This window comes from Hypanus sabinus, chromosome 14 (genome assembly GCF_030144855.1).
Source record: "Hypanus sabinus isolate sHypSab1 chromosome 14, sHypSab1.hap1, whole genome shotgun sequence".
Taxonomy (NCBI): Eukaryota; Metazoa; Chordata; class Chondrichthyes; order Myliobatiformes; family Dasyatidae; genus Hypanus; species Hypanus sabinus.
The window spans coordinates 46,303,323-46,328,986 of NC_082719.1; the positions used below are offsets into that span (position 1 = coordinate 46,303,323).

Genomic DNA, 25,664 nt, shown 5'->3' on the forward strand with positions numbered 1-25,664 from the left:
AAAATTTTGAAAGTGATAGAAAGGATAAGCAGATTGTTTGACTTTGGCCAATTCAAGAAGTGCCTGGAACGTGCTGCCAGGATAGAGTGGTGGAATCAGATATGATAGTAGTGGTTAAAAGGCATGTAGACAGACATGAACAAACAGCGAATAAAGGGATACAGGCCACGCACAAGTAGATGGGATTAGTTTAATTTGGCATCATGGGCAGTGCAGACATGGTGGGGAAAGTTCCTGTGCTGTACCTTTTTCTATGTTTTATGTTCTATGTACTAACTAGACTACTCCAATGAAACCTCCCAGATCTATGACCTCTACTGTCCAAGAGATCAAGGGCAGTAGGCGTACTGGTACACCAACACTTCCAGATTCTCCCTCAAGCTGCATATAATCCTTACTTAGAAATATATTGTCAGTCCCTTATCATTATTGGGTTTAGATCATGGAAGTATTTGCCCAGAAGGTTTTGAAAGTACCTTCACCAGAAAAAAAATGCAGGCAGTTCAAAAATGTGCCTCACCACCATCTTTTTTTCCGTGGACGGTGCAGAGTAAGCCCTTCCGGCCCTTCGAACCACGCCACCTGGAAACCCACCTATGTAACCATAGCCTAATGAGGAAAATTTACAGTGATCTATTAACCTACCAGCTGGTATGTATTTGGACTATGAGAAGAAACTGAAGTACCTGGAGGAAACCTGCATGGTCATGTGGAAAACATACAAACTCCTTACAGAGAGCAGAAGGAACTGAATCCAGGTCACTGGTACTGCAGAGCGTTGTGCTACCATGCTACCCTCTATTATATTTCTATAGTATTATATTGTTTTGCACAGTTTGTCTCCTTTTCAAAGTCAAGGTGTATGTTGATGAGACACATTCTGAAAAATCCAAATTATAAGTTTTTAATAGAATTTTGATACTTGTAAGTATTACAGAAACAATTCATTGTTGAAATAACTTTAGTATTAAACAGGTGATTTATGCTAATTTTGTAGTTAATACATGCTTTTTAGAAACATACTTGATGTATCCTTTTCATGGTTCTATATAGTCAAAACAGCATTTAAGTGCAGGTTGTGAGATTTGCCTTGCGTGAAATCTACTGCAGAAACCATTTATTGGGTGCACCATGCTATGCCACATAGTTTATAATGTAGTAATGTAATTGAGAGGATCAGAAAGCAAATATATTTGTGTTTACCTGAATTTTAATAGCTGACTGTATATTAGTGAATAAATAGAAGTTAATTAATATTATAGATGCAGTAATTGTTATGGATTTTTTACTTTAAAAAAAGAAAAGCAGTATATCATTTGTAGATATTCTTTAAAAGCTTATGTACCCTGTGATAAGACCTTTGATATATTGTTATATCTACTACTACCATTAGTTGGGTGTTGCTTGCCATCAAGACAGAATGTTTGGTTACATACTCTATTCTTGGTATTTACCCTTCAACCATTAGGTTCCTGAACTGACGTGGATAACTCCGATTACTGCTACTCTGAACTGATTCTACGATCTACAGACTTACTTTCAATGATTATTTACAACTCGTTTTCTCAGTATTACATTTTATTTGTGCAGTTTGTCTCCTCTTGCACATTGGCTGCTTGTTAGTCTTTGCCAGTTTATGTATAATTTTTCATAAATTCTGTTATTTCCTTTTTATCTGTAAATACCAGCAAGAAAATAAATCTCAAGGTGGTATATGATAACATGTATGTACTTTGATAATAAACGTGACTTGAAATTTTAACCTTGAAGTGCCAATATATACAAACCCATGCTCGCTACATCAATTGTCAAGACAGCTGAGTTCTTCCCAGTTTCAGGAATATACGCAGTTATGAGAAGGATAGTTGTAGGGTGAAGTGTGTATATTTTCTAATAAATTGCACCATCATTCATTCCAATTGGATGTAAGCCCTTGATGATTATATGTGACTGTTAGAATCCTTATCAACAGCTCTCTCCATGCAATAATGTGGTCATGTAGTTAAGTCAGGCTTGAGGGTGAAATATCATACTCTTAAGTTTTTAAAACCAGTCCTATCGGTGAAGAGAAAAATATATTTATTGCATACTGCATTGTATATTGCAATGTTCTGCCTTTTGTGGCATTATAAGGAATATTCACAAAATGCTTCAATTGGTTTTAAGAATCCATAACAGAGGCTGGGGAAGATGAAAGGACGTGTTGATAATCCTAGTCTGTAACACCCAGTAAATGAATGTTACAATATCTTAAGAGGAATTGAAATTGTGTGCACTTTGCTGTTTCCCATACAGGAAGACAAATACCGATCAAGATTTTTATGTCATATCAAAAGAACCCAGAGACTGCAGGGAACAAGGCTATTGCAATGGAATTGTGCTGTTTCTTTTGTAGTTGTCTATTTTAATAATTCTGGCACAATGTGTAAATATTATGAAGGAATAAAAAAGAAAAATAGTCTTTGTAGGCATAGATCTAATAAACAGTCTGGGAGGTATAGTAGAGTTTAAAGTCACTTCCCTCATTCCATTTATCCACATCTGGTACAGATGGTTTCTTTCAAAAATTGTAGGATCATCTTCAGATTCAGTGGAAAGGTGACAAGTTGTTGTCTCCTTATAAACTGCAAATTCCAAAATTTCAGTCGATGTCGATCTAAAGGTATGTTGTGGGATTTTTATGTTTACTAAATGGTTCAGTATTCCAATGGGCTCATTACCTTCCTTGATAACAAAGAAATATGAATGTTCCATGATGTCTGAGGCACCAACCAGGAACAGAGGGGGAAGAAAAGACTTGAAGTAAGTCTCCAGGCAACATGGTGAATATTTTAATAACAGCACTGTATCTTTTTTGGCAGTCTTCTTAGTAACTCAGAGGATACGTTACTGTTTAACAATAAACAATAAATAAACAATAACAATAAACAATAAATAGTGCTGCCATATAAAGAATAAAATCAAGCCCATTAAGTCATAGTGACTGAAAAAATATTTTTTATCCAAAGCTATTCTAATTTTATAATCCATCTATTGAATTGAACTTAGGCCTGGAAAAATGTATTTATAAATAAATTTTAAATAGAACATTAATGTTAAATTATCTGCGAAAAAATCCATTTAAAACAATACCAACTTTTGAATACTTCTTACAGAATGTGATAGTAGTCTGAAATGCAACTGAGTTTCTGACTATAAATTTACATTATTCATAGGCTAGCTTTGTTAATTTTAATTAAGATCAACATTACAGTGGGATGGATCCAATTGTGGTTGCATGTTCTGACCACCAGGTGGTGTTTAGTTGCAAAGTGAGTTGGTATTGGTTGAGATTTTGTATTAGTCATGCCGATGAAATGATTTGGTAAAATGGGAGCAAATTTTCCAGGTTTCTATGTTTATTTGGCAAGAAGTTCACAAAGTAACTGTTAATCAGTCAGCCCACCATTTTTTATGTATTCACAAATTAATTTCCCCTTATGCAAAATAAAATAAAATCTGAAACAAAAACAGAAAAGCTGAAAAAATTCAGTCTATAAAGCAACAGGTATGAGAAAGAAAACAGTCCGAGTTTCAAATCAGTAACCCTTCCTGAAAGAAGATGGACATTTCAAAACAGGATTATTCTCTCTTTGATATTTAGGTTATGTGAGCTTCCACCTTAATCACATGAATACGTAGCGATCTTTATTTAATAAAAAATGTGTTTTTCAATTTGCTGTTATGCTCCCTGAGCAACACTGTGTGTCAGACAGAGTGGTCAGCAGCACTGGGGCGCCACAGGGGACTGTCCTGTCTCCCTTTCTCTTCACCATCTACACCTCGGACTTCAACTACTGCACAGAGTCTTGCCATCTTCAGAAGTTTTCTGATGACTCCACCATAGTTGGATACATCAGCAAGGGAGATGAGGCTGAGTACAGGGCTACAGTGGAAAACTTTGTCACATGGTGTGAGCAGAATCATCTGCAGCTTAATGTGAAAAAGACTAAGGAGCTGGTGGTGGACCTGAGGAGGGCTAAGGCACCGGTGACCCCTGTTTCCATCCAAGGGGTCAGTGTGGACATGGTGGAGGATTACAAATACCTGGGGATACGAATTGACAATAAATTGGACTGGTCAAAGAACACTGAGGCTGTCTACAAGGGTCAGAGCCGTCTCTATTTTCTGAGGAGACTGAGGTCCTTTAACATCTGCCAGACGATGCTGAGGATGTTCTACGAATCTGTGGTGGCCAGGGCTATCATGTTTGCTGTTGTGTGCTGGGGCAGCAGGCTGAGGGTAGCAGACACAAACAGAATCAACAAACTCATTCATAAGGCCAGTGATGTTGTGGGGGTGGAACTGGACTCTCTGACGGTGGTGTCTGAAAAGAGGATGCTGTCCAAGTTGCATGCCATCTTGGACAATGACTCCCATCCACTCCATAATGTACTGGTTAGGCACAGGAGTACGTTCAGCCAGAGACTCATTCCACTGAGATGCAACACTGAACGTCATAGGAAGTCATTCCTGCCTGTGGCCATCAAACTTTACAACCCCTCCCTCGGAGTGCCAGACACGCTGAGCCAATAGGCTGGTCCTGGACTTATTTCTACTTGGCATGATAAACATTATTATTTAATTATTTATGGTTTTACATTGCTATATTTCTACACTATTCTTGGTTGGTGCGGCTGTAACGGAACCCTATTTCCTTCGGGATCAATGAAGTCTGTCTGTGATATTTCGTTAATGTGATTGGCTACTCAGTCAGCTTAATGGCATCCCAGTTGCAAGATGTTAATGATCCCAAGACATGATTATAGTGGACACTGCTTAAAGGATGTGCTAGCCACTAAGACGTCTAAATCTTTATGGGTAGCTTTCTTTAAAATCTACCCCACTATTATATGACTATTAAATACAGGAGGTCACTAGTAGAATAAGTTGAACTCTTGACCTCACAATCTACCTTGTTATGATCTTGTACCTTGTTTACCTGCACTGCACTCTCTCTGTAGATGTTGCATTTTATTCTGCATTGTTATTGTTCTACCCTGTTCTGCCTTAATGAACTGTGTAATGATCTGATCTGTATACATTGCATGCAAGACAAGCCATGTATACAGACAAGCCATGTAATAATAAGTCAATTCCAATTAAGTGTTGTTGTTTTGTCACTAACTACGAAAACAGGGCCCTTGTGTTCCTGACGAAGGGTCTCGGCCCGAAATGTCAACAGTGCTTCTCCTTATAGATGCTGCCTGGCCTGCTGTGTTCCACCAGCATTTTGTGTGTGTCCCTTGTGTTCCCTTTATGTTTCACAAATGTGAAGTACCAAGAACAACTTGCTGGGAAATTCACAGAAGATAGAAGTTGGAATTTCATCTAACCAATCCTTATCAACTGCCCCCACCCCCACAATATCTAATGATCTTATCAAGTGTATTTCTGCAGAAATTTTTTGGCAAAGGTTGCATTCAAATCACTTATGACCCTTGCCCAACACAAATTTTTGACTACTCTTTGGATTTTGTTCATAAATCTTTTGGAAAAAGCCTAAGAACTTCAAATCCCCACAGAATGACTGGACATCAACTCACAAACACGTTAGACTGTTTGAAATCTGTCCTCATATAATGAAGTAAAATGTCAAGACCAAACAAGCGTTATGATTAACAACTTGTTTCTGTGCAGTTTGTTTAATGTCGCAAAATGTCCTAAATCAATCCATAGCTTAGAAATGATATCAAATGAACACTGGCACTGGAATATAAAAGACTTAGTGAAAGAAACAGGTTTAGTGAAGATCTTACGACAGAGTTAGGCAGAACATTTTAGGAAGGGAATTCCAGAACAATGTCTTGAGTTGAAGTTTGAACCCCAATGGTAGAGCAACCAAAATCAGAAATGTGCAGTATTTGTTATAATAAAATCTTTTCTTTCAAACTACTTTAGAATTATTGAAATGTCAGTTTCTGACATTAAAATGGGACTAATATTTTAATAAAACATATTGAATAATTAACTAAATCATAATTAGATGATGACGCGTTGCAAAAAGTGCAATCGCTGAAGTCTTTCAATTGTTGGTGCAACTTATTCTTTACGTTCTTCATAGAATAAAGTTTAGCACATTGGGCTAAGATCCTCTTGTCCTCTGCTGTATCATTTTGTAAAGATTTAGAAAAGTATAATGAAGATTTTGGTGTTAAAAAATTGGAAAATGAGCTAAAAATCAAGTTAAGCTTAAAAAATGTTTTGTTTCCTAAGTCTTGTGCCTAGAATGAGGATATTCTAAGATATTCTAATCTAACTTCTGCCGAATGGTCCCAGCCCAAATGCTGCCTGACCTGCTGAGTTTCTCCAGCATTCTCTGTGTTTTGTGTTTTGCCTTGGATTTCCAGCATTTGCACATTTCCAGCCTCTCGTGTTTGATATTCCAACACGATTGTTTTTGAATTTAGGAATTCAAAAGCAGTTTTGTGTGCCAGACCTGGGGAATATGGGAAATTCTTTCACGATTTGCTATTGACATTAAACGAATTGGCAACCTGACATTTGAATGGGGCTGAGCTGAATGATGTTGGAGGATCTTTGTAATTCTCCGCCCAGGAGATGCGTACAGGATAGATCGCTAGAGATACTTAAAGAGGTAGAACTTTTAAAAGATATAGTAAGGATTTGAGAGCTGCAGATGACTGACATGGGAGTTAAAGCCGGGCACAAATGACAGGATGGGCCGAGAGGCCGCAGGCCGGCAGGGCGGGGTGTTGGTCGGTGACGGCGCGCCTGCGCAGAAGAAAGGCCGTCCGGCGGGTAGCGGGTCCGGGCTTGGTTGCTGCGAGTTTGAGGTGTGGGCGGCGGGGCCCGAACCGGAACCGGAACCGGAACCCGAGCGGTCGGTAGTGCGGCGTCCTCTCGCTCTGATAGTCCGCTCTGCTCGGCGCGAGCTGCAGGTAAGGTGCCTGAGACCGGGTTGCCGGGGTAACGCTGTGTCAGGGGATGGAACTTTCTAGATAGGGAGGTTTGAGTCACAATCCCTCACGGTGAAGGCCGCAGCCAGTGATAGTTCCCCTTTCAGCCCCTTGTCACTGGAGAGGTTGAGGAGGTAGGCAGCCTTCGTGTTGGCGAAGGCCTCGTGGGCCTCGCCAGTCTCAGGGCGGTGGGGCAGGATGGGCTGGTCTATGATAGGGAGCGCCGACCAAGGGAGGGAGATGTGTGCAGGTTTAGGCCCACGCTCCTGTGCTGGCAATGGCGGCTGGAAAGATTGCCTTAGAGGGAAGTGACTGTACAGAACGAGGAGCTAGTTGTGGGTTGTTATTTACAGCGTTCCCTCGATTCAGGAGATGTCCCAGAGGATTGGAAAACTGCAACTGCGACCCTGATATTCAAAAATGGGAGATGGAGGGCAGGAAACAGAAAACATTTGTAATTAAGAGTATGCCGGGAACCATTATTGAAGAGTTAATTGCAAGGCATTTTGAAACGCATAAGATAACCATAGTTAAATTGGTATGAGGGAAACTGGCTTAACAAATTTACTACTAGATTTCTTTGAGGGTATAACAAATGAGGTAGATAAAGGAGAATTGATAGGTGTAGTGCTTTTGGATTTCCAGAATCATAGAGTAAGATGATTCTTTAAAAGTTGTTGTACAAGATAAGAGTTCATGAGTTAAGGTGTAAACTATTGGTATAGGTTTAGGTTTGGCAATAAGTAACTGGTGGAGTACTGCAGATACATACATACCCACACCTACCCCCCCTACAAAAAGTATTCACTCCCTTGGAAGTTCTAATGTTTTGTTTTACAGCATTGAATCACAGTGGATTTAATTTGGCTTTTTTAACACTGATCAACAGAAAAGCACTTTTTCATGTCAAAGTGCAAACAGGTTTCTACAAAATTATCTAAACTAGTTACAAATAAAACACAAAATAATTGATTGTATGAGTATTCCTCCCCTTAAAGTCAGTATTTAGTAGGTGCACCTTTGGCAGCAACTATAGCCTTACGTCTGTCTGGATAGGTCTCTATATCAGCTTTGCACCTCTGGACAGTGCAATCTTTCTCCATTCTTTACAAAATTGCTCAGGTTCTGTCAGACTGCATGGGGGTTGTGAATGAACAGCCACAAATTCTCAGTTGGATTCTAACTTGGCCACTCCAGGAAATTAACTTTGTTTTTAAGCCGTTCCTGTGTAGCTTTAGCTTTAAGCTTAGGGTCATTGTCTTGCTGGAAAACAGATCTTCTCCCAAGTCATAGTTCTCTTACAGACTGCATCAGGATTTCCCCGTATTTTGTATCATTCATTTACCTTCACAAGCTTTCCAGGGCCTGCTGCAGTGAAGCATCCCCACAGCAGTCACCACTATACTTCACAGTAGGGTTGGTGTGTTTTTGAAGACTTGCATTGTTTGGTCTAATGGCCAAAAAGCTCAATTATAGTTTCATCAGACTATAGAACCTTCTAGCTGACTTCAGAGTCTTCCACATGCCTTCTGGCAAACTCTAGGTGAGATTTCATGTGAGATTTTTTTCAACTGTGGCTTATCTTTGAGGTCAGTATTGAACCCAAGCAGCTGATGCTATGATGTAGCAGTTCCATTATCATCTGTGATTAATGCATTTTCATCACTTGTATCATTCAGCCTATCTTATTCTTAACCCATTTCTATGTTTTTCTCGTTATTTTATAAGACCAGAAGATACAGGAGCAGAATTAGGCTATTTGGCCCGTTGAGTCTGCTCTGCCTTTTCATAATGCTGATCCAATTCCCTCTCACCCCTAATCTGCCTTCTCCCCATATCCCTTCCTGCCCTGAATTGAGAATCTATCAATGACCCAATATACCTAATGACTTGCCTTCCACAGCCACCTGTGACAACAAATTCCACAGATTTGCCACTCTGGCAAAAGAAATTCCTACTCATCTCCATTCTAAATGGATATCCTCTATTCTGAGGCTGTGTCCCCTGGTCTTGGACTCCCCTACCATCCAAAACAACTTCTCCATACCTCTGCAGCTAAGAACATTTAATGTCTTAAGTTTTCTCAAAACTGAATTGAAAGGCATTGGGCCAAACGTTAACTGTTCTTATCTGAGCCTTTGTTTCTTTAATAATTTGAATTTATCCCTGCTATACAGAGTTGTTTTATATCTTGGAACAAGAAAATGTAGAATTTTAAGATGACGGAATAAAATATTCTTTGTGAAGGGTGTTATTTTGTAGTACACAAATATTGCATAGTAACCACCTCAAAGAACTTGCTGGTATAACATGAATCAGTAGCTGTGAAAATCTGGTTTTACAACTGAGTGAATGGCGGGGTGTATGCTTTTGTAATGACAATGGAATGTACGGTAAATTCAGAATTCTTTGAAACTATCATTTGTTTACATTTAATTTAAAATAATAGAAAAGTTCAGACTATACATGTTATGATGTTTAGTGCATTAATTATGTGTGGTCTTTACCTTTAAATGTCTACTGTGGCTGTGAAGTAGAGAAGTGTGCTAGCCACTTAGTATTGCCAACACCCCAAGACAGCAGAAGATTGGGCGGTCAGGCTGTGTTCTTTTAAATATGGTTGATTAAGACTTTGTTTCTTTTCCAGCACTATTCTGATATGGCAGACTCAACTAGAAATGGCCCCCAGGGTGGTGTCTTGGTGAGTACAACAAAATGCGTTGGTTAATGAGCAATTAATGACTGAGTAACCAGTTTTGATTTGACTTTATTTTTATCTTTCATAAATGCTTTGCCTCCTGTATTTGACTCTTTGAAGTAAACCAAGAATGTATAATACTTGGTTTATATTCTGTAAGAGGCAATATAATAGAGAGGGATTTCGATGTATGTGAGGACAAGCTAATATCATAGAGCAAGTTGATATTAATAACATGGATGTTTTGGGACTTTTGGAAAAACATTAGGATAAGTAAGTCCGTGCCGCAGGATGGGCTATATCCTAGGTTACTATAGAAAGTTGAGGGAAGAGATTGCAGTGCCTTTGGTGATGATCTTTGCATCCTCTCTGGCAACAGGAGTAATATCAGAAGATTCCAGCCTTTGTTCAAGAAAGGTAATATAAAGGATCATCCTAGGAATTACAGACAGTGAGTCTTACATCAGTGGTGGGCAGTCTGTTGGAGAGGATTTTCAGAGACAGGAATTAAGAGTAGTCAGCATTGCGTTGTTTGGGACAGGTTGTGCTTCACAGGCCTAATTTTATTCTTTAAGGAAGAGACAAAACAAATTGAAGGTAGGGCAGTGGATGTGTTTATGGATTTTAGTAAGGTATTTGACAAGGTTCCCTATTGGTGAGCCATTCAGAGAGCAAGGAGGCATGTGATCAGAGAAATTCGGTTGTGTGGATTCAGAATTGGTTTGCCCACCAGAGGCAAAGGCTGATAGGTAGTAGATGAGTGTATTATGCTTGGAGGTCTGTGACTATTGGTGTTTTGCAGGGATCTGTCTGGGTCCCTTGTTCTTGGTGATTTTTATAAATAACTTGTATGAGGAAGTGGAAAGGTGGGTTAGTTGTGGATAGTGCAGAGGGTTGTTTTAGGTTACAAAGGATGCACGGCTGGGTTGAGAAGTGGAAGGTGGTGCTCAATCCAGAAAACTGAAGTGGTACACTTGAAAGGTTGAATTTGAAGGCAGAGTGCAAGGTTAATGGCAGGATTCTTAGCAGTGTTACAGAACAGATAGGGATGTTGGGGTCATTTGAGAGACTCTTGGGCACATGGATGAAGGAAAAATTGAGGGCTATTTAGGAAAAAAGGGGTAGCTTGAGCTTGGAGTAGGATTAAAGGTCACACAATATCATGGGCTGAAGGGTCTGTATTGTGTTTTACTTTTGTATGCTCTTATCTATCAGAGTTTAAAACTGATCACCTGAGCATGTCCACTAATAGCTTACAAACTGCTGGAGGAACTCAGTAGGCCAGGGAGCATTTATGGAAGAGAGTACAATCAATGTTTCGAGCTGAGGCCCTTCATCAGGACTGCAAGAAAAAATATAAGGTGGGGAAGGGAGGTAAGGAAGAAACACAAGGTGATAGATGAAACTGGCATGGGGGAGGGGCGAAGTAAAGAGCTGGGAAGTTGATAGGTGAAAGAGATACAGGACTGTTGAAGTTTGAGAAATTCAATTTTAGAACTGGTACTAAAATCTGTGGGTTCAGCTAAAACTCAGCTGTGTTGTCTATGGTGTGTTTCCTTTGTTGAGCAGGGAGTGATTTTTAAATATATTTATTTAGTGTCGTTCTGTAAATCATTAGCAGTAGTTACAAGTAACCTGCAAGTTAATGAACAAACTGGAACTAGTTAACTGAAGCAGTGTATCGAAGAATCAGTGGGATAAGTAACCTGTGGTAATGATAATTTGTTTAGATTTAGCAGATTTATTTTAAAAAAGATAGATAAAATAAGTAGGTAGCTTATAAGTGGGAGTAAAGTTATTTTAATTTTACTTTTTACACAATGGATGAAGATGAGTTCTTGAAGCACTGGGGTTATTACTACATTAGATTCCAGCCAAGTTGTCCCTAATTGGTTCATGATTCCTTCTTCCAAACTGGTAATAAATAAAATAAATGGATTAGTCACTATTCTATATTCCTGAATCATAAGATGACATTTATACTTTAGCATTAAAATCCCTATGAGATACCTTGTGGATTCCCATACTTAAATAGTTCAATAATGCCTACTGTCACAAGAAATTTGCATTTGCTGTAAAACTTGGTAGATAACAAAACTATTGTTGAAAATGTATTGATGCTCATGCTTACAGTATCAAGTGCAGTCAGTCCCCGAGTTGCAAACGAGATCCGTTCTTGAGTCTGTCTTTAAGTTGGAATAGGTACATCCAGTCTTATTTAGCATCAGTTAGTCAAATGTTTGTCTTAGTATATAGTATATATTTTACCTTTCTATGTATTAGACCCCAGCGTCAATTCTCCGCCACCTCCACCTCCCAGTAATGTCTCCGCGATGTGAATCTCTCCGATCCCAGTACACAAGCCCAGCTTGTGAATCTCTTCCCAGTGTCAGTGAGGTCCCTTTGTGTTCTGGTACATCTCACATTCCCCTGACCCTCAGGCAGCGCTGTCACAGAATTGAGGAGACTCGGGAAGCGCGGCTGCGGGACCAGGGAGAAGATACTCAAGCGGCGCGGCCCACAGGAGCGGGGAGAAGGCCGCTGAGCCTCAGGCACAGCCGGGTAGCTGATAGGAACTGTTTCCGGGGTTTTACTGAACTCCAGCGGATGGACAACCAGTACCTCCCCGAGATTTATCTGGGACCGAGAGCGGATTTCCCAATCAACACACAAAAAATGCTAGAGGCAGCAGGGGTTCGGAAAGACAGACAGGCTTTATGGCAGACCATTCATAAGTACGAGTTGTCCGTAAGTTGGACGTTTGTAATGCCTGTACCCATATCAAATCAGTTTTGTTCATTCTGTGCTATTGAAAATATTTTGAGTGCAAGAGGCAATGCAAATAAATGCTTTATTCGGATTGAGCTATTTGATGGCAATCCGAATTATTTACTCTCTTCCATTTGTTATTGATTTTCTGTTTATTAACACTACCATGATATTTCAACTATTTGAAAGATTGTGTTTGCAAATAGTTGCTATTTGCTGACTTCATTCATTCCTAAAAGGTCTGGGTTTAAGTATCAAAGTTAACTGCAGTTATTGAAGAAATTAACTTATTGTAATATGAGTGTATTATCCTCTCATTGTGTGTGCTTTTGCTAATCATCTTAGCCACTCATCACATGCAAGAACTATTTTTGTTAGAAATTAGCTTGTATGTCATTCCTTATTACAAGGGTATATTTATTACTAGAATTTTAGCATATTTGTTAATAGTTCATGATTCAATTACAACTCTCTCCTCACATTTTCAGCAATTCATGATGGCTAACAAACTGGAGGCTGCCATGTGGCTTTCTCGGCTTTTCACAATATACTGCTCTATCATGTTTATATTTCCCTTTATGGGGTAAGTATCACTTGTTACATTAATATCAAGTTGTATTGATATTGAAAAATGAGTTGAATACTAATCATGCTTTTATTTTTAAGATATTAATGCATTTTGATAAATGACACCATGTATTGCTGGATAGAATGTTAGCTTAATGTTTTGTGGAATCATTTGCTATGCTATATCAAATACTTAATTATAGGATAATAGAAAAATAGAATCATACAGTGAGAGTGATGAGCACTACCCACTACACTATCACACTGGACATCACAACGAACATTTTGACACAAGATGACAGGGTACATTGGGAAATAACGAAGTTAATTCAAAGTTGTAGAAACCAATACTTGCAGCTTTGTGGATACGCATGTATTTGAAAGGTGCCCTCACTTCATACTTTTTCATCCTTTTTATTCTCTGTTCTAACATGGATGCCAGTTTTTTATTCGATAGTGCATCTGTGAAATGCCTCTAGGGATCTTGTGGAGTGATATATCAGGAAGGCCCAAGTTATTGCCTTTTTCCCTGCTAACATTGTGATCAATCCTGATTCTTTCCAGTTTGTATTTACGACCTGAAAGATCCATGCTACTTTGTTTTACAGCTATTAGTTATAATTATGTGAACCCACCCCCCCCCCCACCATTTTATCAAGGCAAGGTACCCTCACCTGTCCTTGGTTTAGCTTGTCTGTTTAATTCTTCATCAATGCTGTTGTCACTTGCTCTCCTTACCTTATACCTTGTACACTCTAGTTTTGAATTCATCCAAAATTCTGCTGTGCATATCTTAGTTTAAGTCCCATACATCTATTATGATTGTAGTGATTAACTTGGCTCAGTCTGCCATGACTTAATTTTAAAATTACTTTGTGGCTTTGCTGCTCCAAGTCTCTCCAACAGCATGGTAAGTTGCTTTTGTTTTATAAGGCTTCCATCCTTAATATCGTTTGATGATAGGGATCACTGCCTCCTTGAATTGCAGTGTCACTCTCAGTGCTGATAATGAAGGAATTGCCAGTGTTATTATTATAATGCTTGTGTTTTGAACTGAAAAACATTGGGTTCCCGATTCACTAATTTATAGCGAGGAAGGTAAATTTTTGCATGATTAATGACGGGCCCCACATCTGAATGAAGAAAGTGCTTTGACATTCCTGCGTTCTGTTCAGTAATTCTTGGAGTGTGAATTTGTGTATATATATATATATATATATATATATATATATATAAAAATTGAATGGTTGGCACAAACACTGTGCTCAGGCTAGCTTGAAGAAATGCAAGGTATGAAGACTCACGGTTCAAGGAGCAATCTGTGATATGGATAATTGCCTGTAACACTATACCTATGTCAAATCAGTGTTGTCTTTAGTATAGGACCAAAAATTCTAAAAAGACTTCCTTTTTCACAGTACATAATTTGTGAAGCTTGCTTGAATTGTTGATATGCTAAAATATATTTATTGAAATCTTATGCTTATTTTACAGATTATATGAGGCTACCAATTTTTATCAACGTGCTTTGCTGGCAAATGCTCTTACCAGTGCACTTCGGTTACATCAACGTTTACCTCACTTCCAATTGAGCCGTGCTTTTCTGAATCAGGCCCTGCTGGAGGACAGCTGCCACTATCTTCTTTTCTCTCTAATCTTTGTCAACTCCCATCCAGTTACTAGTATCCTTTAAATATTGTTTGCATTAAAATGGAGTTAAAGCACTGTCATAAAAAAATTAAGTATGTTTAACTGGCCTTTCTATCTGTGTTCTTTTCAATGAAGTTTAAGTTTCCAATGGATATGCTTTCATACTTAAAAATGAATCTCCAAGCAGTTCATTTGTTGTCTGCTGCTGTAAATTGCAAGATCCCTGGATTAAGTTTGTGTGCATTGAAATGGGGGATTCCAGTACCGAATGTGTTTGGAGGAGTGAGTATTTAGGACCAAGGTAGAACTGCTAGGAGGACCAGCAGTTTTTTCCTAGTTGATCTCCCACTGTAGTGATAGCACTTTTAAAAAAAATAATAAATCTTTTCCAAAACTTTGTTCTAAAACTTCTTTCCTCAGTGTCTAAATCCTAGGTTCTTCCGCCTACATTTCTGGAGCAATATTCCTAGAAATTCCAAATAATTTACTGGTGCATTTTTTTGGCTTTAAAATAAAATCAGTTAGAGATCATAAGCACAGGCCTTTTCTTCCATCTATGTGAGTTTCACTCCCGCTGCAAGTTTAATAACATACCCTCTATTTTCTAAATAGTACAGGTGGCCCCCGTTTTTCAAACTTTTGCTTTATGACACTTTGCTGTTTCAAAAGACCTACATTAGTACCTGTCTTTGCTGACCGAAAGAGGATTTTCGCTGTTATGAGAAAAGCAACCACTTTAAACGTGTGTTTACCCCGAGAAAGACTACCATGACCGGTGATGCCTTGCTTGGGTAGGTGCGTGAGCATATGTGTACGTGCTTTTTTCCCCCTACAAATTGGTTTTGCCTCGCTGTCTTCCGGATTCTGGTAAGTGAAACTACACTGTACATACAATATTTCTGCTTTATATAGGCTGTGTGTTTTTTTATCATATCATTCCTGCTTTTACTATATGTCATGTTATTTTAGGCTTTGTGTTGTTTGGTATGATTTGGCAGGTTTTTTTTTGGGTCTGGGAAGGTTCAAAAATTTTTCCCATATAAATTAAAGGTAATTGCTTCTTTGCTTTATGACATTTCAGCTTACAAACAAATGGTTTCGTAGGAATGCTCTCCCTTCAGATAGCAGGGGAAACTTGTATTACTTTACCACCTATCAGATAAAGAAATAGTGCTTTTGGTATTTCTATACGCAAGTCAGCTATTAATTATAAATTTCAATAAAGATCAGATATGTCTAAAATAAAATAAAATAGTGACAATTTATTCTCTCCGGTTTCTTTTGGAAATTTTTGGGAGATTGTAAAGTGGGTAACTTGAGGGTTGAGTGTTGGGGGGGGGGGGTCAAATTGTTATGAAATTGAAAAATATTTTTACATGTTTAGCTTCAATTGATGCATTTGACTACACATTGGAAAATTCAGTAGTCTGCGCTGTAGATTATCCAGGCACTTGTTTATTTAACAATTTTTCATAGGGCAATGTGTGTAAAATGGTTCTGCAACAACAGAACAGGTAATCTTTGATTCTATAATGCTTTTCAATTCCAAAGAGATGAAAGGTGATTTAAAATTTCTGTAAGTTATTCTTGCAGTGGAATTTCTGGTATGTCATATTATCAGCAGTGCCAGTAATTTTAATTATGTCGGTCTATATAATATAAAATGTACTTTCTGAATATAGTGAATTTCTTCCTTAACTATTTCCTTCAGTGAGTATTTTCCCAGTTTTTCTATTTTCTCTGTTACATGCTACAGCTTATACAAAGAAAATTTTAGATGTAAGTATTGCTGTTTTAAGAGAACATTTCTGATGAAGAGTATATGCACTTTGTTAATGTGAAACATGTTTTTCTATTTCTTTTATATTACAAACTTCAAAAATTGTTCCAATAATTTTTCTTTTTCCAGAGTAAGATAAAAAGCTGTCTGACCTTGAGATAACTTTGGCACTAGTCTCTAATCTAACTGACCCGAGTTGATCATTTCTAAGATGTAGCAGCTAAAGAGAAGCTTTATTTTAACTATGTTACCTTGGGATTTTAAAGACTACAGGTGTGGTGAGCCTGCAGCACAACACATGATGACAAGCACAACATTTTGATGGTACATGGCATGCAGTATCATGTCACTGGATTTCAGAAGGATGTGGGGAGATCTTGTTGAAAGCACTAGATAGCATGGATATGGAGAGGAATCCTATGGTGGGGGTATCCAGAGGGCACAGGCTCAGAATTGAGGGGCAACTGTTTAGAACAGAGGTAAGGAGAAATTTTTGTAGCCAAAGAGTAGTAAAATCTGTGGAATGCTGTACCACAGACTGCGGTGGAGGCCAATTCCGTGTGTGTGTTACAGGTGGAAGTTGATCGTTTCCTGATTGGTCAGGGCATCAAAGGATATGGTGAGAAGGCAAATGTATGGGGTCGATTTGGATCTGGGATCAGCCATGATGGAATGGCAGAGCAGACTTGATGGGCTGAATGTCCTAATTCCGCTCTTATGTCAATGGTACCATACATAGATTCTTTAAACCTCACCCATAATAAAAAGATACATAATGATTATCTCTACTGCCAAATGAAGCAGTGAATGAGTTTTTACAACCCTTGAGTGGTAAGATGTTGTCACAGGAAACATTTTATACCTGCTTGGCACGAGCTAGTTGATTATGAGGACGTGTGATGTTGGATGATTCATTTTGAAATCCTCACCAGCCTGGTGTACACATCAGTATTTAGATTATAAACAAGTTCAATTGTCATTCAACCATACACATGAACGCAGCTAAATGGAACAGCATTCCTCTGGGGCCAAATTGCGAAATACAACTGGTCACACTCAGTTCACACATAATTATGATAGCAGGAAAAAGCATGCAGTTACAAATATATTTTTAAAATAATAATAGCACCCAAGTATCATGGCCTGCAGATTCACGGTGCGTGGATGTTATCCTGGAGCCACGCTTCTTCAAGGACAGCTTGCAGAAATTCCTCATTGTGCAGTGCCTCCTTCCCCAGCAGTCACAACAGGTGGCCCTAATGCATGAATGAGGCCGGGTCCATGCCACATCCAAAACGATGCAGCTACCCACTGTCAGTCTCACCAATAAACCAGTGAATTAGACTCGCAGTATTCTATATTATCAATGTCTAATGGGGTCTTGTGATCATAACAAAAATGTCCAAGGCAATCACTCTGTCCATTAAATTGCACAGTGCATCTGCACATTGCTGATGCCTTCTTCCCTTGGTGGCTGAAGCAGACTGCACAGCTCTGTCGCCATCCAGCAAGTCACTAGTGGGGCAGACCTGCAGTTCATGATAACCAACAGTGACTTGCATTTGGAGAAAATGAGATAAAGGATGATCAGTCATACCTTTGGTTAGACCCAGAGAGGCCACTGTGTCTGAGAATATCACTATCTTACTGGAGGCCATTTGGGCCAATTAACTTTGGCTTCGCTCTGCTTATATTTTTTTTCTTCTTTCATTTGCTAGTGAACACTGGATGTTCAGTGAGTAAGAATAATGGTAATTGCGGTATGTTGGTCTCTGAATATTCATGTAGCCAAAGAGAAGCTGGATATCAAAAATATAGTAATTTAGTGCAGGAATGTTGAGAGTAAAATGTTTTGTTTTCCTTGATTTTTTATGAATATGTACCAAAGCTAATAATTTCACATAAAAATTTCTTATGTTGTATATGAGATACAATAACAATACTTTTGGAAATGAAGTTATTTTTCATTTGTCTTTTAAAAGATAAATAATATTGAACATCTTTTCCAAAATGCTTCATTTATTTCAATCACATTGTGTTATAATTTTATTAATAGTAAAGCAATGAATACAATTAAATAAGAAACATGACTCAACTTTTTTCTGTTAAAGGCCAGAATTACTATTAATTCATTAATCAGTGATAATCTCTGCTAAAAATTATCATGGCATGCAAGAGAAGTTTCTTTTAGAGGTTTATTGCTGATTTGGGCACATACACTCAAAAAGGTTTGCCACCACTGGACTAAGACTTTACAAAGAAGTTTAAAAAGGGCCACAGCAGCTCATAACTGTTCCTTTTTCTTTCAGATCCTGGGTCCAGGCAGTTTGGCTTTTTTAAGGGCCATCTTAGATAAAATTTCAGCAAATCAGCAGAATATTTTGAAGTTTATTGCTTGCAACGAAATTTTTCTGATGCCGGCTACAGTCTTCATGTTGCTAAGGTAATATGTCATAAACAGGATTGTCCTTAATAAATGGTATGTTGTTTTAATTAAGAAATCTAGTTATTTGCATACATGAAAGTAATAATGTGGAAGCATTGCAATCATTTTGCATTTTTTGCACTTTTTTTAGTGGTCATGGAAGTTTGTTGCAGCCTTTCATTTACTACCGATTTCTTGCACTCCGATACTCCTCTCACAGAAACCCCTACTGCCGGTATGTATTTTCAGTCTTTTGTTGGTGCATTGGTTAGTAATCTTTACCTTTCTTAAAATAAACCTACTGTTTTACTACAATCCTACAATCTTAATTTTATTGAATGGATATTAGATAGGTTGTTCTGAACTGGTGCCAACATTGTTCTAAATCTGTTGCTTTGAAGAGAACAATATTTGTTCAGTTTATTTTCTGTTGGAAATAATTTATTTTCACTGTGCTGATTCTTACCTCTAAAGACATCATTATTGGCATGATTTTTTTCCCCCACTATGGTCATTATCACTGGTTAAGTATCATCTATTCCTACAGTCCTGATCATACATTACGTTGAATCTTGCTAAACCACTTCCAATCTTTCTTCTCCAGTCCATGGCCCCTTTGCTAAAGGAAATAGTCTTGAAGAAGGGTCATGGCTTTTTCATTTCCATGGATGCTGCCTGACCTGCTGAGTTCTTCCGGCATTTTGTGTATGTTGCTTTGGATTTCCAGCACCTGCAGGATCTCTTGTATTAATAGTTTCTATTTACCACTGAAATAGCCATGGTTTTGTATACTTATCAAGCCTCCTTTCAACCTTCTTTATTCAAAGGAAAGCAGCCAATGATTCTCCAGAAGACGTAGCAGAATTAGGCCATTCAGCCCCTCAAATCTGCTCCACCATTGAATCATGGTTGATATATTATGCCCCTCAACCCCATTTTCCTGCTTTCTCCTCATACTTTGGACAACCTTACTAATCAAGATCCTATCAACCTCCACTTTAAATATACGTATTGGCCTCCACAGCTGTCCGTGGCAATGAATTCCACAGATTCAACACCCTCTGGCTAAAGAAATTCCACCTCATCTCTAATGGGATATTCTTGTTTTCTGAGGCTACGCCCACTAGTCCTAGACTGACCCAATATAGGAAACATTCTTTCCACGTCCACTTTTTATTCCTTCTACCAAGATGCATGACCATGCACTTTCCTACACAGTAATCCATCTGGCACTTCTGTGCTCATTCTTCTAATCTGTTGAAGTACTTCTGCAGACTTCTTGCTTCCTCAACGCTATATGCCGTCCACCTATCCTTGTATTATCTGCAAACTTGACCACAAAGCCATCAATTCCATCATTGAAATAATTGACATGTAATGTGAAAAGACACTTGTTATGACACCAGCCCATGCAATTTCTAACTCTACCCACAAGGATTCTACATCTTCCAATCCGTGTCCCTTCTTTCTAAAGATTTGATTTCATTTTTAACACAGCCACTCTACTCCCTCTGCCCACCTGCCTGACTTCTGATGCAATGTGTATCCTTGTATGTTAAGCTCCCAACTGTGATCTCCTTTCAGCCCTGATTCAGTGATGCCTGCAAGGTCATGCCTGCCAATTTCTGACAGCATTACAAGATCAGCTACCTTATTCTGTAGACTGCATGCATTCAAATATATTCAGTCCTGTATTTGTTACCCTTTTCAATTTTGCCTCCTTGTTACCTGAAGTTAAATTCTTATCCCTTTCAAAACTTTTTGCCCTTTTTATTCTGGAAACCCTTGTCTCTTAATTCTTCAATGCATTTTCTGTTGCTTTTTCTTTATTCTCACTTTTTTCCAAACTGTTGAAACAACCACCCCCCCACCCAACTATTTAGTTTTAAAGTCCTATTCACAGCTCTTGTTTACAATTCACCAGGACTCTGGACCCAGCATGGTCAGCTGGAGCCCATCCATTTAGAATAGTTCATCCTTCCTTCAGGGAACAACGATCTCACACCTGTTAGGCAAGCTCTAGGGCTGTTGCTCCTTCTTCCCCGATACTGGTACCCTTGTCCCACAAATTCAAATCCATTTTTTTCTCACATCAGTCTTTGCACCACACATTGAACTCACTGATCCTATTAACTCTTTGTTAATTTGCACGTGGCTCAGTCAACAATGCAGAAATTATCTTTTAGTTTGCTTTATTTTGGCTCCTAGCTACTCAAATTCCCTCAGCAGAATCTTTTTCCTACGTCTTTGGTACCCACAGGGACTGAAAAACTGGATCTTTGCTCCCACTCCAAATTTCTCTGCAGATCAGATGAGATATCCTGAGCCTAATCTCCAGTCAGCACTGCTTTTGAGACTCTTGATCCTTAAGACAGAGTATTGTGTCTGTTCCTTTGACTATACCATCCAATTACAGCTACATTTTTCTTCTCTGCCCCTCTTGAATGGTTCCCTGAACCACAGTGCCACAGTTGGTTGCACATCCTTCCTGCAGCATCCAATCTTATCCATACAGGGAGCAACAATCTCAGATCTATTGACAAGCTCAAGGATTGAGGCTCTTCCAGCACTACCTCTGGGATCCACGTACCTGCCTCACTTGCAGTCACACCCATTTGTCCCTGGCCACAGACTGAATTTAAAGTATGTAATCCAATGAGTGTGAATGCCTCTTGAAACAGTGTCCAGGTAACTTTCCTCCTTGAGCCAAAGCCTCAGTGCTCCATTCTAGTACTGCCCACTCTAACCATGGGCTCTTTGCTTAAATCTCTGCTTTTATTGGCTCAGTTAAAACTTGCTCCCAATAAGACTTGTTGCTTTTAATAGCTCCTGCTTTGTGTCTCTGTCCGCCCTCCCATTCCCCTCCATATCTCTCTTCCCTGTCTCTGCACACAGAAGCACAGTGTAACTAGCAGAAGAATGTATTAGCTCACAAACTATCATCTCTGGGTGAGCCTGCTATTCCTACTTTGGCTTTGTTGGTCACCTCAATTCACAGACCAAATTGGTAGCAAGTCATCTTTATATTTGAAGATTGCTTAAGAAGCTTTTAGTGTGCTCCAACTTTGATTATTTTTGCAATATATCTCGCTATCCAAATCAATCTCATTCTAGGTCATCCAGTTCTTTATCGTAGTTTTGTCGGGCAGTGTTAGTTGACCCAGGACACGTCTCCTCATCCAGCTAAAGTGTGCACTCCATTCAGTTGACAAATTCTCCTCTACATTGCCTCTTGCCCTTATCTATTACTAATCTAAATCTTCTGATATTGTAGTCTTTGTTTCAAAGTGCTTCCCCATTGATAATTGGTCAACTAAACCACTCAATTCAGCAGAATTTGAATCAGGAATATTTTATTGCTGCAGCAATATATTGATCATGAAAGCTCACACAAAGTAGTTCAGAAATGCCTCCTCCACTGCCTTTTGCTCTTTATTTTCTGAACAACATTATGATAGTTGATATCTCTCACTTCAGAGTTCTTGTGTCTCCCTGTAATTTCCCTACAGATTTTCTCCTTCATCTCCTTTGCAATATTTGAAACCTGTAGAAAAATCAGGGTAATGATGCTCTTATTGTGTTTTTAACTCAAACCAGATGGAGTACTTGACTTGCAGGGACCTCCCTCCTTCTCCAGCAGCATAATCTGTTCCTTAATTGGTATTGCCATCCATTTTTTCCTTCCATCTTTTCCAAATGCCTTATAACTAGCAATATTTGATGCTCACTTCCAACTTTTTAAAAGTAATGTCTCCCATTATTATCACTGCATCATCTCCCTTCATTTCTAACTAACATATACTTTTATTTCAAAAGAGCATTGTCACTAACCCCTTTTCATGGACAATATTTATCCATAATGATCATCACTATACAGATTATACGGTCATTGTCCTTTTGCTGTTTGTTATCAGTTAGCTGTGTACGAATGGGTGCTGTGCTTCAGACATGACAGAGCACCAGTACTTGGCTGTGAAGAGTTCAGATCATAAAAAGATGAAAGTATTTTTTATTACCGAGGCATTCTATAATATCTCCAATTAGTGACTTTGATTCTTTTTCATCTAAATTCATTAGTTGCTTGATGCATTAAGGCATTTTTAATAATCATTTTATTTTTAAAATTGAAATAGAACTCCTTTAAATTATCCTTCTGTATACCAGGATATTAATGTATTCTTTATTTACTAAAGGTAGAACACTTGAGACCTGCCCAAAAATATCCTGTGCTTAACAATCCTAATCAGTTTAAACCCCATTAAATAACACATTTTGTCATTAGCAAAGGGACCATTGTGCATGTTACAGAAACAGTATTTATTCAGAAATAAGATCTAACTGATTTCCAGTTTGAGCTTGTAGCTCCTCTGCTAAAACACACCTTGTATTAAGCAAAGTGGCTGTGGTCATATGAGACCATTCCATTATCTGAAGGACAAGTGCAGTTCCAACAGTTGACAAACACAACACTTATAAATATACCCATCCACCACCCTGTTTATTCACTGCTTGGAGTATTGTGTCAAAGGCTGTTCTGTGCATCATCTACATTTATTGCAATAACATGTCAAGGATCTTGGAGAATGACTTAAACCTACAGCTTCCACAGCTTAGAAGGGCAATAGATGCATGGGATATCACCACCCGCATGGGATATCACCACCCACATGCATCATTCCAAATCATATGCCCTTCTGATTTAGAGATATGTCACTGGTCCTTCATCTTTGTGGATCTAAATCCTGAAGCTCCCGACAATACGACAGACTGCAGTACTTCAAGATAGTATCTCATTTCCTGCCTTGAGTGCCTTTGAAAAGATTGTAGTAGTGCTGCCACGCCATTATGCTCATTTCCTGTAAATGAATGGTGTAGAATATTTAATTTCACCTTGTCATTTCCAAATAACTGGGGGGGGGGAGGATAATTCTGGTAATTAAAATAAGAAGTGATCTTCAATTTCTTTTAGTGTCTTCTTTTGATGATAATTGTATAATTTAAGAATAATCTCTTTTGAAATGTTGTTAACAGCCTTATTTATGTTTTGTATGCAGAACCCTCTTTTCAGAACTGAAATTACTGTTGGAACATTTAATCATGAAGCCTGCCTGTCCTGGATTTTTGCGAAATATGTGTCTTAACTGTATTTCTTTAGTAAGTCGATTGGCTCCCACCACCAATTAAAATGGAAACCACACATCCTCTATAAAAATAAATAAATATGCTGAGCAACTGATTAATGTTACTGGCTGTCAGCCTGGACATACTCAAAATTCTTGTTTTTTTAGAATCCCTTTCATATCAGATTGTACCTTTGAACCAAAATTTGTTAAACTGTATTTCAGTTTTTTGTTGAATTACTTAGTTCAAATGGTTGGTTATGGTGTGGAACAACAAAGATATTAGTGTGGGGTGTAATTTTAACTGATTTAATGATGCTGAAATCGAGATTTACTTTTAGTCAATATTGGGAAAATGGAAAAATAGTACTAAAAGTAATTGGTCTTGGTAGTGTAATTATTTGGATGTTCATGATCTTAGATTTTGTTGACTATACCCAAGAAGTTGTACATAAGTGTATATATATATATAGGGTGTCCAATTCATTGAGTAGCTGAATTACACATCAAACACTGCATCGTGAAGTGTGTTAAATCAAGTACCAATAAAGAGGCATTGGTTGCCCACTTGCTCTCTTAAATGTCTGTTTCTCAATTGATCAGAATACCCAATGAATAGCCTTAACAATGATTTTTGAGGTAGCACAAATTAATTAGATTACAGTTAAATGGAGGTAAATATTAATAAAATATAAACTTGATGTTGTTTTGTGGTCATGGTGGGAAAAAAACTTTTAATGCTCACTGGGATTTGAGCACTTCCAATCTTGAAAAGAACACCTAAAATGTGTTTTGCGTTATCTCACATTAAAAAGGTTGACTTTATAGCAGGTTGATATTTAAATGGTGAATATTTAATGCATGTAACTTTTACCAGCAATTTGCACTGAACTTAAGCATTCTAGTGGCAAACTTTAATCCTTTCCATCAGAATCTGTATTGGTGCAGAAAGTTCACAATAATGAAATACAAGCTAAATTAGCTAGGAAATATAAAAAATAAACTTTTTTAAGATGTATGTATAAAATTTCGTACATAGTAAACCAAATATTTATGTAACCAGTTTCTCATTACAAGAAATGCAGGACTGACTATGATGCTGTTAAGTAGTGTTGGTGTTTAGTTTTCTGTTCTGTCAACCCAGCTGTAATATGCATTGTAGGGAATTTTTTGACTGAAGTTGCTGTACCTAATAAAGCATAACATTGAAGTGGTTGCCTATTTCAACAAATCAGTCATTGTTGTCTTCCAGTTCACTTCACAGCTTTCAGTTGCCATACCTAGAATTTAATTTTCCTTCTCTCTTTTGTTCAGGCTGCAGGTGTTTGCCAAACTAAACTGACAATCTCTTACCACAAATTAAAATATTCTTCCATTCAATACAAATGTTTCTTGTGCAACAGCACAAACAGTTCACTGGTATATTTTTCAGTTTCAATATAAAAGCAAAAAAAAGGCTAGATACCTGAATTAAATGGGGGGAGAAATTGCTGGGAATACTCCTTTTGAAGATTGCTTGATCCAGCTGGACACTTTTTTTTCCCTCTTTGGGTCAATTAATCATTAACTGTTGACATTGACAATATGAATTTTTCCACTCTAAGTCACTCTGATCTGCTCTCATGCAATTTAAGTACTCTGCTTATCTTGGAACAACCACCACAATCTCATCAAATCTCTGACAAGTGAGGTACTC

The 25,664-nt window shown here is 38.2% G+C and overlaps 1 protein-coding gene across 1 annotated transcript; it reads left to right on the forward strand.

The window, feature by feature from the left end:
• Positions 1 to 6,757: 6,757 nt before the first annotated feature.
• On the forward strand, positions 6,758 to 25,183 carry tmem33 (transmembrane protein 33). Its single transcript, XM_059989100.1, has 8 exons — positions 6,758 to 6,941; positions 9,607 to 9,660; positions 12,915 to 13,009; positions 14,488 to 14,675; positions 16,355 to 16,422; positions 18,733 to 18,866; positions 19,000 to 19,083; positions 23,903 to 25,183. Exons 2-8 carry the CDS (start codon positions 9,619 to 9,621, stop codon positions 24,030 to 24,032), a joined length of 741 nt encoding a protein of 246 aa, XP_059845083.1. The 5' UTR covers positions 6,758 to 6,941; positions 9,607 to 9,618; the 3' UTR covers positions 24,033 to 25,183.
• The last annotated feature ends 481 nt before the right edge of the window (positions 25,184 to 25,664 follow it).

Bases quoted from the DNA above. Each gene is read 5' to 3' on its own strand.
- tmem33 (XM_059989100.1), top strand. From the start codon at position 9,619: ATGGCAGACTCAACTAGAAATGGCCCCCAGGGTGGTGTCTTG. The intron at 9,661-12,914 runs GTGAGTACAACA...TCACATTTTCAG, and splicing joins GCCCCCAGGGTGGTGTCTTG to CAATTCATGATGGCTAACAA. The intron at 13,010-14,487 runs GTAAGTATCACT...CTTATTTTACAG, and splicing joins TTTATATTTCCCTTTATGGG to ATTATATGAGGCTACCAATT.